Source organism: Melampsora larici-populina, assembly GCF_000204055.1.
Source record: "Melampsora larici-populina 98AG31 unplaced genomic scaffold MELLAscaffold_1, whole genome shotgun sequence".
In the NCBI taxonomy this organism is placed as follows: domain Eukaryota; kingdom Fungi; phylum Basidiomycota; class Pucciniomycetes; order Pucciniales; family Melampsoraceae; genus Melampsora; species Melampsora laricis-populina.
The window spans coordinates 3,692,701-3,712,172 of record NW_006768765.1 but is presented as its reverse complement, the minus strand read 5'-3'; the positions used below and the strand labels follow the sequence as shown (position 1 = coordinate 3,712,172).

The window sequence follows — 19,472 nt, the reverse complement described above, 5'->3', positions numbered from 1 at the left end:
TCGCTAGGGTGCCCCAATGCACATGCCCAAGTGCACCGCAGTAGATCAACTTAGACTCAAAGGACTTCATGTTGGATTGGTCAACAAATCAACATTGGATGTGATTGATGAAGACACTGTGAATGAATCTGGACAATCTAAAATTTGTTTTAGTACTTGAAAGTTGAAATGAAAACAAATATGATATCAGATCACTTTATCACAATAACAAAATTGAAGTCAGTAAACTACTATACATCTGACAATCAATTCTCAACATCTCAAATCTAGAGTTTGGTCAATTCTTAAAAGTTCCTTGTGGTTTAAAGAAATCTTGTACTACAGAAGATATTCATGCTTTATCTTCAACTCCTCACTGTAATCAAATTGCAATAGGTTACACCAAGTATCTATCTTTTTTCCAATGAATCAGTGTGTTAAAGAATCACTGATCATTTTTTTGTTATGGCTCATTTCAGCTTCAAAAATGATCATCATCCTGATATTATCCAATCTGCAAACACATTGAGGAGATTTTATGATACACACTCACATATTTATCATAGAATGGGTGTTTTGGGATCCTGAGGAAAAACATTTTGATGTTCACAGGGCCCTTGATTGAGTATGTCCATTTTGCTCATCTCTTCCCTGAAATCATACTGTAATTTTTTTAACATTTCCATCAATCATTGATAGTAGGGTCAAGATAGTCAAGGCAGAATCTACACAAAGATTTTCAAAGCTAAGCAAATGACTAAAAATCACAATATCTCCAATAAGTCATATTGTTGAATGAAGCAAGGACAAAAGTGTAATGCTCAGACCCGTGCCTTCTTCTCTCAAAATTGGTGGTGATCCGCTTGAAGTACCCAAATGGAAATGTGATCATATAGAAAGCCAATCTTTGGTATCTTCAACTCTATAAGACATCCCAAACTTGAAGCCACTGCACTCTTTTCTTGACATATCTGTTAGTTGGATTTTAAAGAAAAAGAATTTTGAACACAAGATCAACAAAGTTACAGATATCTTTTTTAGTTCTAATCTGATTACTTGATTTCTAATTTTGATAGGCAGAAGTACAAATATCACAATCACTATGTACAATCTCACATCAATAACTTATCATATAAAACAGCAAAGATTCATAAATCAAGATCTATCTCAACAGGAATGATTAAATTAAAACAAGAAGTATCTTTACACATCTTAAATAAATTTGATGATGCATTTCATACAACTTCCTTACTGAAAGCCAAATTAGAAATCTCTGGTTGGTTGGGTCATTTGTATTGACTGGACTGAAAGTTTGATTTGAGTGTATCTATTCAACTGATTGCTGTGTGCACCAACAGACTACCACAGGATGTGATTCATTTTTAGTGTACACATCTCCATAATTTCATGGCTGAGAGACATCAAGAAGTTATGATTTTCAATTCAGTTGAGACTACTTTGAAATCTGGATGTTCATTTACAATTTTTATGAATAGATCTTCTCAATCTTTTTCATACCCACTGTTCAGGCTCTTTTGGTTTGTGATGATCTGAGAAGTGTTTAGATTGATTTCATCTTTTTGATTGCCACTGCAATTTTAAAACCAACAATACCCTTCTATCAGAGGTGATTACAGAACACTCTTGCGGACACCCCAAAGCAACTGGATAGAGGGAAAGAACATACTCTTTGAAAAGTGTCAGTAAAGCTAAGTCAATCACATTCCCAAACTGTGTAATACCCACATGTGCAATGCTGGTAAAGGCATAGTGGTTGAGGAAGAAAGGTACTTTTACAAATCCCATTGGAATTATTTGATGAACCAAGATAGCTTCCCATGGAAAAGCAAATATATATCTATGTGTCATAGGCTGATCTTGGAATAGATTGAGGCTTGGGTTGAGCATGTTGAGAATCACCTGGAAAACTTTCATTACAATCATATCCTGTCAGTAGACTCAGTCTTGAGGCCCCTTTGATGTTTGGATTGGGACAATATTACAGTTTATGTTTGGTGGAATCTCTAATTCCTTGGCATGTACAAGTTTTAATTAACAATTACATTGAACTTCAAACTACTTGCTACACTGTGTTTACCACTTTTTAAGTGCTCTTTTCACCAAATATGTGCAAGCATCTCACAGTGTATCTCAATTTTGTGACTTCTCTGTGGCAAACAAATCCTGTCAGGTTGAGGTTATCAATTGTGGTGCCCACCACTGAAGTGTTATATATATGTATGTGTATAAAATTGTGGTTTTGTCATGCTTGTGGGATTGTGATGTGTTTGGGTTATACATGGAATGGCGGCGGCCGCCGCTAATTTGCTAATTTCTCTTATATACCAGCCTTTGTTTGCCTTCAGATGATTTTCCCTTCTTGTCGAAGGAAATTATCTGAAGGTAAGGTATTCTCTTTTACAGTACTTTACACGTGTTTACTAAGGTCGTTTTCTTTTTCTTATTCTGGTCTTATATTTCTTTTTCATGTGTTACTGTCTCAGTTTTATTTGTCTTGTCTTTGTCAGGTTTGTGAGCTTTGTGCTCTAGTCATCTCAGCTCAGTGTCTTGTCAACACTTGAAAGCTGAAGCTTTTTGTGTTCACCTTTATAAAGGCGTTTTTCCATTTTAGTCAAATTCCTACAGAAGGTACCCAAACCCAACACAAAACAGACGTAAGGGACAACTATTTCATTTTTGCAGGATGCTTAAGATGAGTAACAACAACAATATCATAAAGGCATTTCAACAAAGAAGTTGAGCCAGGAAAAACAGACAACTCAAATTTTTGGGAGGGTTGTACAATACCAATCTGTTTGAGACCACAAAGGATAACCAAGACAAATGAAATACAGAAGAAACATAAGAGACAATCAAATGGATTGTATTTTTTGGGTGATATAAACTTATGATGTACTTGCAATCACATCAACATTGAGAAGTGACAATAAACGAAGCAGTTTTTTGATTGGGGATGTGAGATATTGATCTTTTCGCAACCACAAAGAACAACTGAGACAAATGAAATAAAGAAGAAAAAAGTTTCAATTTTAGGTCAAAGAGATTTGAGGTAATAATTGAATTTTGGAACCACCTTCCAAAGATCCTCAGCTTGCGCAAATGGAATCCCCAACTTTTGGAAGGCCTTGATTGTGTATGTGCTACAGTCCAACAAATGTAAGAAGTCATTGATACCTTCTTCAGTCAAAGTCTCACAAAACTTCTCCTTATCCAGTCCGATTTGAGCAAAGCCTAAGAACCTTTCAAAATCTATGCCATCTGGGATAACAGGTGGTGGTGATAACCTTGATGGAGTTACCACTGGTTGATTTTTGTTGGCTGAAGCACCAAACAATGGCATACCAGCCACAGGACCACCTGGGTTGCCGTGGTAATTGTGATGAATGACTGTACCGGTAGCAGCACCACTAGCAACAGAGGCAATGGCATCTCAAGGGGGAGGCAAGCCCAGTGGCTTGTTGTTCTCTGTCAGCCCTGAGTACACATACATGTACCCAAAACTAACTTGTAACATTGAAAATATTATGTATAAAATTAATTACATGTACATACTGAGTTTAGACTGTATGTAAAGTGTAATACAATGTACCAAAACATGTATTACATATACATGTACACTTAAAACAACATGTAATATGTAATAAAACACCATTTACACCTCATAACTCAGTGTCAAGGGTCAAAATGCTTATATTACATATTATACATAACATGTATATGTAATCAAGCATTTCTAGTAATAATCATTAACATATAGTAATGATTAACCTTGAACCAATGTAGTGATGGTAACAAATATCACTACAGTTAGTTAGAGAGGAGAGTATAAAAACCCCTCCTCTCTGAGCCTTCAGATATTTCCCCCCAAGTGTTTACTACACTATACTGTTAAAGATCCACTTTGAAGTTATACAGAAGTATAAAATCAAGAGTCTTATAGAAATCAGACTAGCGATTCACTTCTTTACTTTGAAGAGTTTCCTGACAAGAAGTAATTAGTATTCCTTCCTTCTGGATCCTCTATTTCCCCTAAGTACATCTATCAAAGTTGGTGACTTTAAGAACAACCCCAGGCTAGTGACCTTAAGAAGAACCCAGCTTGGTGACCGTAAGAATAACCCCAAGTTGGTGACTTTAAGAACAACCAGAGTAGTGACCTCTACATCACTTTTCACCTTGCTACATTAGGAGGTTGAAAGGACGCCTTGGATCCAGCTTCCATCCAATTATTATATTTAATAAATACATCTCCAATCTCCTTTTTAGCAGTCATCTAGCTGGAGTCTACCAGGATTTATCCCAGCAGACTGCTAGTCCTTCCATTTCTTGTTACTTGCTCTCTTTATTTTTTCAGATTGTAACTACTACATATTTTAAATAAAAGAGAAAAGTTACAACCTTAACCTTACCCTCTACCCAACCAGTGAGCATAGAGTACTCCTGAGAGCACCTACCCTTGCATTCTCTTCCTCGTAGTCGCAGGCCTGGATCCACTGGAACACACGGCGGTGCTTCATAGGTGGGTTAACACAGGTCTTGATGGAATGTCCCAATCCATTGTTAAAGTCGGGAATCAACTGTCTGGATTGTCTTCTTGGGAGCCTTCTTTGTCCCCCCTATACGGACACGTGGCTGTTCTCTGGTTTCCTCAAAACTGTTCTTGAAAGCAATCCGTACAGTCGCTTCATGCGCTAGGTCAAATTGGGTACGGCCTGCAGTTCCCGGACGTTCCAGCAAAATGCCACCAGCCTGACGAGCTGGCACATCAGGTCCATTTTGTAAGACAGGGGGGTCTTCAAAGACTGAGAGATGAGGAAATCAGTACAACTAATGAGCCAAAGCAAAGATAAAACACTCACTACCATTCATTCACCCTTGCACATTATTGACTTCTGGAGACATGACTTGTATAGAGAAAGATATGAGGATCGTGATTCAAAGGAAGGATGAGAATTTTTGTGAAAGCAAAAATTGTGATACTGATTGTAGAACTATTGGAAATCGAAATCCTATAGGAAGAAAGAATTGAAGGTGACTGGCCGGAGGGAATCTCAAGGCTGGTCTTGCAGGAACCCTTTCTGAACTTCGGTCAAGCTGGTAGGTAATCTTGGATCTGGTGGCGCTTGAATTGTTTGGGTCCCAAGAGTGAGAGAGTGGCTTGTAGCATTGTGGCTTTGATGGAAATGAGATGGAGATCTGGGATCTCAAAAGATCCATGATCTTATTGAAAAGTCTTTTGACTTGGTTTTTGCTCCTTTGCCCTGGTATTGGCTGCTGCGGCGGCGACTTTTCTTTAAAAAAATTGCAACCTTTGTTGGATTGGCTGTACGTACAATATTTCCAGTCGGCTTCAGACTTATAGCTCCTTTATGATATGAGATCTAGGCCCTTAACCTCGAAGTTTGAGAGATATAGCTTTTCAATCCCAGTCGTTCCGGTGCCGTCATATCACACTTATCGAGTAGATATACAGATACACTATTTCTTGAGATGCGTCTCAACAAGGGAATCAAAGGTCAAAGGCTCTGTCATTTCGATCGGCTTATCCGAAGACTTCCGGGTGCTGTTATGTGACACTTGTCAAGGTCAGAGATGAAAGTGACCCGCAATCGTTTGTGACTTGCGTTAAACTGGCTGATATTAATAAGGTGTAAAGGAAGTCGTATTCAATTCGTGCCTTTTTGTTCGTTGATAGATGCACTGCCTCATTTCATACATACCTCAGGATCAGTGTTGTAAATATATATAAGCACCTCACGCTGATAAAAAAAGGCAAGGTCCCATGAGCAAACAGGTCAGAGTTTGTTATGGCACATATGGCAAGGAACGCAAGCGCCATCTACCAGTCAATTAATCATAATCTCCGGCAATGATGGCAATTGCCCATACATAAATGATACATACCTTCTGAGTATTTATATAAGAAATCGCAGTCTGAAGCGATCGGCGCCGCAAAAAGTATACCTAATCATTGTCTCAAAACGTTGATGGACTGTCGGAAGCACCAGTCAAGCAATGCTTCGACTCGTAATGTTTCTTTCAAGTGTCAGATCGAATGGAGTGTTGTATGAGCTTGAGTCACCACTATAAAATGAAGTCGTCCATTGGCTCAACATTGGTTGTCCTCATCTGAACAACATCTCATTCTTTGTGACCACATTCAAAAAATCTCATCATGAACAGCTTCTCAACTACACTTCTTGCTATTGTTTTCATGACATCTCCCTTTTTGACCGGGGCGTTCAATTTTGCGGATAACTTCAAATTGACAAATCTTGATCATGCACATTGTGAGACGCCATTGCAATGTCCGGGACCAGCGTTGTTGGTTCAGACTCATAGCCTGAATACTTTGTCTTTTAGCATGGTCGGCAGAGGATTTGAAGGACCCTGTTAGGAAGTTTTTTACAAGCTTCGATGGGGACAAAAGAGAGGGTTTAGTCAACCAGATGGATCCAAATGCCGAGTTCATCCATTACGGAGCGCGACTCGTGGTACAAAGTAAGTAGAATTCCGCTGTAGTGTAACAGTGCGGTAAATAATTTTCTGACGTCGACTTCTCCTGGTGAATCGACTTCTGTAAGATATCCCTGTACTTTTGGAAACCCAGATGAAAGGCCGCGAATATCAAACGGAAATCTACAAAAGTATGCTCCATAGTTGTCTTTGTGTCTTGGCTCATCCACGATAAAGAAACTGATTACAGTGATTGACTTTTGCACGCATCTCCATCATGCAAATACCTAAAAAAATCATAATCTGTAGTGAGTCTTTCGCCAGCATCGACTGACGTGAAGGCTCAGATGTTAGAATACAGTGACAGATTACAATCAACATTTCAAACACGACAACCAAGTCTGTACAATTCAAACCTAATACAATCTGAATATCAAACCTAACTTAATTTATCATCAATGTATCACATTTAAATAGAACTAACGCCTCAAACACGCCAATTCTCCTCATCAGTTCACTGAGGAAATTGGTGTAAGGATTGGGTTACAGTATGGGATTAGACAGGTTGACTTCTCTATACTCACTATCAGCCCTGGCTCCACGTTGGGTTCTCTTCTCTTCACGAACCCCGACTGGAGCTAGGTAAGAGTCATTATCATCACTCTCATATTCATTTATACTTGTTCTGATTGTTTCGCTTCTCTTGACGAACCCCGACTGGAGCTAGGCTAGCGAGCTTGTAATGCAAACAAGAGTTCTAGAATAGTTTTCAGTGGTTAAAGTCCACCGTGAGAGTTCCCGAGAGTCTAGTGAAGGTTCTTTTACAGAGAACCTTACACTTTTTTATTCTATTTCTCAACCTTATTCTTCTTTTCACTATCGTGTGATCTCTCTTGACTCATTATCTTGACACCTCGACATTCCATCACCAAATCAATCGTCGATCTTATGCCATTCAACTTACCTGCCAATTTCTCGACCAATCCCAAAGCTTTTCTTAGAAGATATAGACAACCCCAATCCGTCGATTCACCTCCTGCACCAGCGCCTCCACGTTACAACTGGCAAGTAGAAGGAGAAGACGTGGATACGCCTAACAAGACAATCCGTACAATTTACCCGTCGTCGTCTCACACTCTAGCTGCGTCAACTGAACCTGATCCAACGATCACACCCGATAGGCACATAGTTCGCGAATTTTTTGATCGAGCAAATCTATCGACGCCTCTGGTACCGGGAAGCTTCATTCACACGCCGATGCAACAACCCCCAGCCGGATCGTCGCAAGGTATTGGTGGGATCGCGGCGCTGGAACCCATGTCTCGAGACGAACTCGTCGAGACTCTACAAGCAAAAGTTGAAAGCTTAGAACAAGAGAAGTCGGAATGGACTGCAAAGTTGGAACTAGCCGCCGCTGACCGGACCCGTATCGATGCGCTCGAATTGACAATCTCCCGATTACTGACGGAACGGTCTCCTGGTACAGCTCGTAGTACAGGATCTAACAACCCCTTTGCCTCGTTTCGAAATCAATTAACGACTCCGACCCCAGCTGCCCCGCGTGATCATAGAGCCATCAACACGGAGATCGCACAAGCGTTAGTTCAATCATCTCCCGTGATGACTCAGCAAGATTCACCGATTCGAAACGCATTCATACGGCCAACGGAAAGTGTACAACGAGAACCGCGTCGTGTTTCATTCACACACCTCATGGATCCGGAGCTGGAACAACCAACGGTACCGTCGAGAGCACCTTACAACGTGCAGTCCGCGGAAGCTCACATCCAAGTACCTCCCTTTTGTACACAACCGGCCGAAGTCCAACAGAAAGTCAACAAGGTTTATGCAAGCGATCTTAAGTTATCTGAAATCCCTAAGTTCAATGGACCATCGGAAAGTCCCGCAGCGCTGTTTAATTGGCGTAGGTTAATCAAACAATACTTCGAATTGAAAAACGTTTCCGACCATCGACAACGGTTCATCATCTTGGGTTCGGTAGTGGTTGAACCACGAACAGGAGCATGGTATACGAACTCACGTACCGATCTTGAACAATTAACCTGGGATGAACTCATGCATGAACTGGCAACAGAAACCTTACCGACTGGATGGTTAGAAGAAACAGAGAAAAGCATTCGGCAGTTACGAATGGGGATTAATGAAGATTTCAAGGTTTATGTTGGTAGAGCTCGTGATCTATACAATCTAGTACAAGTCAAGACATCTCTTACACCCAAGAATCTGGCGGAATACATTGTGTGGGGAACGCCCGACATCTTCCAACGATGGGTCAGAGATCGCCAATTGCTGCAAGTACCGGACTTCAAACTCTTACCATTCATCGCGCAGGCAAACAACATATGGGATTTAGTTCTGGCCAGAAATCTCCTCCCTCGAGTCCAAAACCGTCACTCAGTCAGTATCCACACGCCTACACCTCGTGGAACGAACGTCACCAACGCACCTGTTGGCCGATCAATGGAGGAACGCGCCGATCAGGCGTGGCGATACCATTCATACATGAGACATCTGGGACTGTGTGGTGTATGTCGAACGGCGTGTGGGAAAAGCGACTGTCGAGGCCCGGCAAAAGGACCATACGTGACAGTTCCTGGTCTGGACGTCTTCAACCCTGGACCTCGTCCATCGCGTCGACAAGATGCATCATCAACGAACCCATCACGCCAGTCGAACGCGAATCGTCTCCCATTGGCGCCGGGCGCTCCAACGTCTAGACCTGCGGGCCGACCACAGAATCAAGCACCTCTTGTCGCCAGCATCAACGAAGCGCCTGATTTATTTACTCAAGACCTTGCACGTTATGAGGAAGCTGACCGAGTATTGGTGGCTCACTTGGCGAATGAGAAGGAAGACGCAAGGTGTGTCAAGAACCCTGGTTCTCATACCAAATCCATCATCCTAAAGCTGAAAATTAATGGTGTTGATGTTCGGGCGCTCATTGATTGTGCAGCGGAAACGAATCTGATGGCGGATCGACTATCAAAGCAAGCCAAAATTCCACACCGTCGACTAGTCGCGCCAGTTGAAGTGCGATTGGCAATTGACAACAAAGAAGCTCAACCGTTTTACTTCACGGAATTTTGCTTTGCCAACGTTTCGTCATCAGAACCACCATTACGTTTTGGATCCACCTTCTTCAAACTCGCACCCTTAGGAGAAAATTTTGATGTAATTCTGGGGACCCCCTTCTTAGAGAAATTCCACCTTGATGTATCTTTGCATGACCGGACTGTGAAACATGTACCTTCAAAGACTATCCTTAGGGAATCTCAGAATATAGTCAATGAGATCAATGAAATAAAGAATGAAATGATATCATGTGTTGTTGAAAATCTGAAACAAGTTCAAGACTCGAGAGACTTGACTGCTCAAGAAGAAAGAGTCCTGAAGGAGTTTTCTAATTTATTTCCAGACGAACTACCCCCAGTAGAATCTGAAGAGGAGGATGACTTTTTCCCTCCTGAAAGTCAAAATGATTCCTCAAAAGTGCGTCATAAGATCATATTGACAGACCCTAATGTGGTCATCAATGAGAAGCAGTACGCTTATCCACAGAAGTACTGGGGTCCATGGCGAAAGTTAGTAGACCAGCATTTGGCTGCAGGTCGAATCAGACGGTCAACAAGTCAGTACGCGTCCCCTTCGATGATCATTCCGAAGAAGGATCCCAACGCGCCGCCACGATGGGTGTGTGATTATCGCACACTGAACAAGTACACAGTGAAGGACCGTTCACCATTGCCCAATGTTGACGAGGCAGTGCGATTGGTGGGGAAAGGAAAAGTTTTTTCTGTCATTGACCAAATCAATTCTTTCTTCCAAACAAAAATGCGCGAAGAAGATATTCCGTTGACAGCAGTCAAAACGCCATTTGGGCTCTACGAATGGGTGGTCATGCCAATGGGCGTAACCAATGGACCAGCGACGCATCAGGCACGTGTGGAAGAAGCTTTAGGTGAATTGATTGGTGTTATCTGTGTGGTATACATAGATGATGTTGTTGTTTTTTCAGATTCTGTAGAAGAACATGAGGCCCATGTCAGAGAGATTCTGAGACGCTTGCAAGCAGCAAAGCTGTACTGATCTCCATCAAAAAGCAAACTATTTCGACGCAAAATCAACTTCTTAGGTCATGAGATAAGCGCAGATGGAATTTGTCCGGACGAGCAGAAGGTAGATAAAGTTACCAAATGGTCGACACCAAAATCTCAAAAGCAACTCCTTCGATTTTTAGGCACAGTCCAGTTTATGAAAAAATTTGTAGATGGATTAGCTCATTATGTTGGAACACTATCACCATTAACCAGTACAAAGCGTAAAAATGAACCTTTCAAATGGGGAAAATCAGAAGACCAGGCATTTGAGAACATCAAAAGAATAATGACAACACTTCCAGTATTAAAAACCTTAGATTATGAATCAGAAGACCCTATTTGGCTTTTTACGGATGCTAGTGGACACGGCTTAGGTGCAGCGTTGTTTCAAGGCTTGGAGTGGGATAAAGCGTCACCAATTGCTTATGAGAGCAGAACAATGACACCGGCAGAAAGAAATTACCCTGTCCATGAACAAGAACTTCTGGCGGTTATCAACGCACTTCAAAAATGGCGTCTCTTACTCTTAGGCTTGAAGGTTAACGTTATGTCGGACCACCATTCACTCACTCATCTCAAGACGCAACGTAACTTAAGTAGAAGACAGGCCCGTTGGTTGGAAACCCTTTCGCAATTTGACCTCGATTTCAAATACTTGAAAGGTGAGGATAACACTGTGGCCGACGCTCTTTCAAGAATTGAAGACGTAGCAGCACTCGAGGTCAAGTCAACATTCGATGAACAAACTTTACAGGACATCAAGACTGGCTATGACATGGACCATTTCTGCGTACGGCTTCGTTCGACACTGCCGCTACGGGAAGGGACAGAGGTGAAAGACGGCCTTATCTTTCTGGACAATCGTTTAGTGGTCCCAGACACTGACGGATTGAGACACCGATTGATCACGCAAGTTCATGAATCACTTGGACACCTAGGAACACTGAAGACCTTACTGCAACTTCGGAGCGAATTCTTTTGGCCCAATCTCACGACTGATGTCAAGAAATTCGTAGCTTCATGTGACACTTGCCAACAAACAAAGGCGAGGATGACTCTGACCTCCGGACGAATGCAAACAAGCGAGGTTCCACATATCCCGATGGAACACATCGCGCTAGACTTCATCGGCCCATTTCCTAAGGTCAAGAATTATGACATGCTCCTGTCCATTACTTGTCGACTCTCAGGGTTTGTTCGTACTGTTCCAGCCTGCCAAACAGACACGGCCGAAAGGACTGCTCAACGAGTTTTCAGCGCTTGGCTTTCAATCTTCGGGGCACCTTGTACGATGATAGGTGACCGAGACAAACTCTGGACGTCTTTGTTTTGGCAAGAGCTCCATCGACTTCTTCGCATCGATGTGCACCTGACGACAGCGTATCACCCTCAAAGTGACGGTCGCAGCGAGAAATCAAACAAAACCATTGTTCAGATTCTGCGCCAACTTGTGTCTTCACGTCATGGCAAATGGCTTGAATCGTTGCCATCGGTCGAATTCGCAATCAACTCCGCTGTTAATGTCGCAACCGGTGTCTCGCCATTCGAGTTTGTTTATGGCCGCAAGCCCCGGCTGTTCCCAACCAACGCACTTCCAGTGGAGACGAGTCCTAGTATTGCGAAATGGATTGAGAAACGGCAATCGCTGTGGGCAGAGACACGTGACCGTCTTTGGACTAACCGGATTTCGCAAGCAGTACATTACAACAGTCGACGACGCGAAGGTGACACATTGGCCATTGATGATTGGGTTTTAATTGATAGCAAGGACCGACAGCAGGTTGTTGGAGGAGCAGGCAGACCAACTTCAAAACTTCGACCAAGATACGATGGACCATACCAGGTCTTGGAATGCCTCAACGACGGTCGGAACTTCAAGTTAAGGCTCAGCAGCGAAGATAACTCACACCCCGTGTTCCACATCTCCAAACTCAAGAAATACCGAGGGGAAGGACATGAGTATGAGAAGGAAGGGACAGGCAATTGACCTGGGTGTCAAAGTAAGTTCCCACCATTATTAGTATGCACCGCCAAAGGCTACATCCCCCAAAAAATCTTTTCAAAAACAACTCCTTGGCCACGCCCGTGAGCACCGCACAACTTTGTATTGTTTCACTTTTCAGTAACGAAACTATCACGAACTTGGAGCGGAGGATCAAGCTCGACACGGCACATTTTGCGATGTCAAGGATTCAAACAAAAACACCTTTTTCTTATTCACTTTTTAGCGGCAATTTCAATTTTTTTTTACATTCAGTTCAGTTTCAATTTTTTTTAGTTTCTTTCAATTTCACAAATCAGATGGTTTTTAAGGGCGAGTCATGCCAATTTCTTTTCTTTTCTTTTTTCTCTTCTCTTATGAATTTTTCCTTCTCAACAATTATGATGCATACATGGTATAATTAGGTGGAATATAGAATTTTTTTTAGGAAGGGAGGGATGTAAGGATTGGGTTACAGTATGGGATTAGACAGGTTGACTTCTCTATACTCACTATCAGCCCTGGCTCCACGTTGGGTTCTCTTCTCTTCACAAACCCCGACTGGAGCTAGGTAAGAGTCATTATCATCACTCTCATATTCATTTATACTTGTTCTGATTGTTTCGCTTCTCTTGACGAACCCCGACTGGAGCTAGGCTAGCGAGCTTGTAATGCAAACAAGAGTTCTAGAATAGTTTTCAGTGGTTAAAGTCCACCGTGAGAGTTCCCGAGAGTCTAGTAAAGGTTCTTTTACAGAGAACCTTACAATTGGCGTGTGAGTTCTTTCTCTCATACATTCTCAAAATCCAAATGATTGTTATTGATCTGTTTTCCTATTGTTTCTATGTTGTTAGACCTCTTTTATTGTGTTCTCTCTCACCTTTTAGGTGTGTTATTCTTGTCGTCTCCGGTGTTCAGAACCGTGTAGACTTACACCCGCTTTCTGGTGTTCTAAGCACTTCCTTTATAAGGAGTCTCGAGTTTCTTCATATTCTCTCATGGTAGCGAGGGAATAACTCGATTTCTAAACCTCGTATATGTCCTCACCGCTGGACGCTCCATCCCCTACGAATTCTTCTGCCGATCCCACCAACGATCCCCCAATCTCTCTTGACAATCAAGACAAAATTTCATCTAATTCATCTGAAAAATCTTCCGTATCAAATCATACTATTCAAGACAAACCATCTAACATCATGACTTCTCAACCCGTCAACTTACCTACCACTCAAAAGGAATTCGCTATAGCTCTAAACTTCAATTTAAGCAAAATATCAGCAACTGCCATCCTAGTAAACAACAACTATACTCATTGGGCAATTGGAATCAAACGATCGTTAAGACATTTATGTCTTGATCAATATCTAATCTCATCCGACAAACCTGACGATATAGCTTTAGAAGAACATCTCGCTAACAAGGAATGTCTAACAAACTTCTTAATTAATCGCATGGATGCCACTACTTCAGCTTTTATCGAATCTAAACTTCAAGTCAAAATCAATGATGAAGTAGATATTGAATACGAACCTTCAAAATTATGGAAAATCATAAGAGAAAACAAAGCCCCTATATCTGAAGCAGCACGATTCCAACTTGACAATGAATTAGATGAATTCCGACAAGACAATCGCACAAATTTAGAAACTCACTTAGCGAAGTTCAGAGAGATGAAGGATGAATTAACGTTTGCTGGAGGAGATCTTAATGATGGTCAACTAGCTAGAAGACTTATCAAATCTCTTAATCAAAACAATCAATTCATTTTATCGAACGTCTTTGATATGGTCAATCCACTTACATATGATGGTGTAGAGCAGTATATCCTGAAGAAAGAGAAAGAAATTCACAACTTACCTCAATTCTCCAATCTATACAAAAATCAATCATTTATACCTGGAGCTCACTCAGTTAATCGTAGCAACAACAACAATCGTTTCAATCAAGCTACTCGACCTAAATGTACAGTTGACCGATGTGTATGTAAGTACGGAAAAGATGAATGTTTTGAGAATCCTAAGAATCAAGATAAGAAGATTCAATGGCAGCAAGACTTGATTAAGAAAGGAAGATGGCGAGGACCGGTACCAAATCATCTGCAATCAGGCAGCCCTTCCAAATCATTTCAACATCGGAACACTACCGCCAATGTTGAACCTCCTATTCAAAACGATCAATGTTTAGATGAACTTACCGAAGCTATGAATTCAATGAATGTAACCACCGACACAGATCAACCAACTGTATTCCATGCTGACTACTTTTGCAGTAATAAAGCAGTAGAGGCTAAAGTTCCAAGTAATTCGTTTGGTCTAGCAGATACCGGATCATCTCATCATATGCTTAATAATCTCAAGCATTTCGATCAAAGCTCATTAATACCTAATCCGGATCCCAGCAAAAGATTAAACTTAGCAGGAGGAAGTGATACCCTTGAGATTGAAAAGATTGGGACGGCCTACCTACTCGATGCCGATGGAAACACGATGATCTTTGAAAATTCATTATACGTACCATTATTGAACAAGAATTTAATCGCGGCTGGAGCTCTAATCAAGAAAGGAGTAATACCAGTTGTTCACCCAAATCATTCACACATCTTTAGCCTCAATCTTGGAAAACGAACCCTTTTTCGTGGATTCTTCTCAGGAAATCTCATGGTGGTCAAATTAATTGAATGTCCTGTACGTCAAGTTTCAACTCATTCTTCATCATCATCTACCAATCAACCGTCTGATACAATTGAAATCTTACATCATCGATTAGGCCACCCGAATTTCACCTATCTCCATAAGATGATTAAGGATAAACTGGTGGAAGGGATATCAGATGATTGTGACCTGACTAAACCTAAAGATTGTATCGCTTGTATAAAATCCAAAAGTGAAAGAACCCCTTTTTCTCACACTAGACCTCGTGCTTTCAATAAGTTAGAAAATGTTCATGTTGACTTGAGTGGGATTGTTCGGGGATATATCAATGATGGATACCTTTACTACATCCTGTTTACCGACGATTTCACTGGGATGTGTTTTGTTTATTTCTTGAAATCAAAAGACAAATCAACTGTTTTCAATGCTTTACAAGCCTTCATAACTTTTGCTGAGCGACAAAGTGAACGAAAAGTCAAGTGTTTCACCCTTGACCAAGGGTCAGAGTTCTTCAACAACCTCTTTGTTCCCTACTGTAAAGAGAACGGCATCTGGTTACATGAAACTGCCGCCTACACACCAGAGGAGAACGGCGTTTCCAAACGAGCTAACAAGACAATCACCTACAAAGCACGAGCTCTACTTCAACATTCAAATCTACCACCGAGTTTTTGCTTTGAAGCAGTAAATACAACTGTCTATCTTGATAATTGTACAATTTCTCTCTCTTACAATAAAGGAACAATGACACCATTTGAGGGATGGTATGGTCGAAAACCATCTGTATCTCATCTACAAACCTTTGGCTGTGGTGTTGAATTTGTCATCCGGAAGAGTCAGCGTGATGGAAAATTTCAGGCCATCACAAAGACTGGCGTACTCCTGGGTTTCACCACGGACAATTTCAATTACCAAATCTATGATCTTGAATCAAAGAAGATTATTGTTTCTCACGATGTCAAATTCAGAGAAGATTTCTTTCCTTTCAGAAAGTCCGTCAAATTCAGTTATGAACATTTATTTTCAAAAGAAGAAATGAATAAAATCAAAGAAATCAATCCACAACTCGATCCCATCATCAATATGGATGATGATGACTATCCCCTTCTACACCACACACCTAATCAACCTAAAGCGCCGCCGATGATCACTCGGGAGTCTGAACCTCCAGAAATGATCGAACGGACGGATGCATCAATCCAACCCGAGCTATCTGAAGAGACCTCGGAGGAGTCTGAACCTCCTTCCGATGCAACTCCGAAAGAAAAGCAACCAGCGAAGCCCGCTGAACCAACAATCAGACGCTCTACCAGAGAACATAGAGTACCTGACCGATACACCCCATCATCAAATCATACCTTCTGGGCCGATATCAACGCATTCATTGCAAGTGATGACATCGATGCATACGGTTTTGCAACTACGCCAACTGTCCGACTAGTCGACGAACCAAAAACCTACAAACAAGCTATGAAATCAGCTCAGAAAAATGACTGGATAGCAGCCATGAACAAAGAACTTAACTCAATTAACCAACGAAAAGTGTGGACAATAGTCCGCCGTCCAAAGAACCGCACTGTCGTAGGAGGTCGATGGGTTTTTCGAGTTAAACCAAACCTTGACGGATCAATCGCCAAATTCAAGGCAAGATATGTCGCAAAAGGATTTTCTCAAGTGCCTGGAGTGGACTATCATGAAACCTACTCGCCTACAGGAAAACCAGCTTCTCTTCAACTCCTTATTGGCACCGCCGCATTAAACGGATGGCCAATTGAATCCATGGACGCCATATGTGCATTTCTCAATAATCGGCTCGACTACGAAATCTATATGGAGTTACCAGACAATTTAAAAGAAGAATATGGTGATGACATGGTCGCATGCCTCAGAAGTACAATTTATGGATTAAAGCAGTCTGCAAAATACTGGAGTGATGACGTTACTGAGTATTTATTATCAATTGGATTCAAACAATCGGATGCAGATGCATGTTTATTCATACGTATATCACAAAATGGAAAACAATTTTCAGCCATGTATATACACATTGACGATATGGCGATCACGGGTAATGAAATCTCAACCATCAAAAGGCTTATTGCCAACCGATGGGAGATGGAGGACCTGGGAATTTCTCACTGTATTGTAGGTATACAAATCTCAAGAACCTCAAATTTATCTTACGCCATTGGACAACCCGCAATGATCGAAAGCGTCCTGGAACGATTTGGAATGTCTCAATGTAAACCAGCTAGCACCCCCCTTGTACCCGACATGAAGCTCACTCGCGCCACTGATATAGAACACACTGAATTCATTTCTCAAAATCTACCTTATCGAAACGGAGTAGGGTCACTAATGTATCTATCGCAGTGTACCCGACCTGATCTCTCTTACGCTGTTGGTGTATTATCACAACACCTCGACCGTCCTTCTCGAGCTCACTGGAACGCCTTCATCCACGTTCTTCAATACCTACGTGGAACGACTCATTTATTTATTGAGTACAACGCAGGAGAAGGAGGTCTTTCGGGCAATCAATCTTGGAATTGTCCGTACGGATTCTCTGATGCTGACTGGGCCGGGAACAAAGACAATCGACGATCAACGACCGGGTATATTTTCAAATTTTTAGGGGGTGCCATCAGTTGGAAAAGTCGCCTTCAACCGACTGTCGCCTTATCTAGTACAGAAGCAGAATATCGTGCTACTACAGAGGCTGGGCAGGAGGCAACTTGGCTGCAGACGCTATTAATATCGTTAGGATACACTATCACAGAACCGACACGTTTACATTGTGACAATATGGGCGCTATACACCTTACATCAAAGACTATCTTCCATGCTTGAACCAAACATATCGAGATTCAATACCACTGGATTCGAGAGCTCGTTAAGAGAGGAACAGTTGAGCTCAAGCACTGTCAATCACATAAAATGATCGCAGATGTGCTCACAAAGCCGTTGGGAAAAGCACCTTTTCAATACTTAAGAAGAGCTATTGGACTTCATCACAGAGAAACAACAACTTAGTTTAGACACCGGGCTCAATTTTTTTTTATTCTTCTTATTTCTTTCTTCTTCTTTCTTTCTTATTTTTTCTCTTATTCCTTACTTATTGATCAATATTTCTTTATATGACCTGTCTTCTTTATTTTGCTTGTCGTGCTTGAGGGGGCGTGTTAGAATACAGTGACAGATTACAATCAACATTTCAAACACGACAACCAAGTCTGTACAATTCAAACCTAATACAATCTGAATATCAAACCTAACTTAATTTATCATCAATGTATCACATTTAAATAGAACTAACGCCTCAAACACGCCAATTCTCCTCATCAGTTCACTGAGGAAATTGGCGTGTGAGTTCTTTCTCTCATACATTCTCAAAATCCGAATGATTGTTATTGATCTGTTTTCCTATTGTTTCTATGTTGTTAGACCTCTTTTATTGTGTTCTCTCTCACCTTTTAGGTGTGTTATTCTTGTCGTCTCCGGTGTTCAGAACCGTGTAGACTTACACCCGCTTTCTGGTGTTCTAAGGACATCCTTTATAAGGAGTCTCGAGTTTCTTCATATTCTCTCATCAGATGGAGGTCTTTGGTAAAGTGAATGAGCTTAAGCAGAAAGAATCAAGGAGCTTCAAGGTGTTCATGGATCTCATTCGAAACAACGGCGAAATCAAAATCAAGAGATTTGAGCGAGTTCAACTATAGTGTGATATTCTTAGAAATATGCGAGCAACATAAATCAGGAGATGATAGAGATTTGTAGAAGTCAAACCTGTCAGGGCTGCAGATATGAGTATTGATGTTCATAAAGAATGCATTGGGTGATGTTTACTTTTGTCCCCAGCTTTAGAGTTGTATTGTTTGTTGAACATCTTTCCCAAGCAAAAAAACCTTTTATCAATTGTTCTGCCTTCTTTGAAAACACAAGGAGCTTGTGAGATGACCTCCAGAAAATCCCACACATAGAAAAGCACGAGTTTTTTCACAAGAGAACTGAGGGCCTCACTGATGACGGGGACACAAGCTACTTAACCATTGCCTTTTGTGCAGTCACTGTGGATGGACCTATCCATTGCATCCTCTGAATCTTACGTCTTTCAGCTTTGAGGCCCCAAGGATGTTTGTATGTATCTTGAGAACCACTCACTTTATTCCAACACAAAGGGTGAGAGGTTGTAGAGGAGACTCAGGCACATTTTTTTGTTAGTGGAACCTGGACATGTTGAAAATTGAAATTCAGCCTGAGACCTGA

General features: G+C 41.4%; 1 pseudogene across 1 annotated transcript; it reads left to right on the top strand.

Moving 5' to 3' along the window:
- Window positions 1-6,175: 6,175 nt before the first annotated feature.
- On the top strand, window positions 6,176-18,925 carry MELLADRAFT_124125 (annotated as a pseudogene; the record flags this gene model as incomplete). Its single annotated transcript has 5 exons — window positions 6,176-6,290; window positions 6,364-6,501; window positions 6,585-6,647; window positions 6,766-6,805; window positions 18,778-18,925. Coding segments are annotated over 5 exons (504 nt in total).
- Window positions 18,926-19,472: the final 547 nt, after the last annotated feature.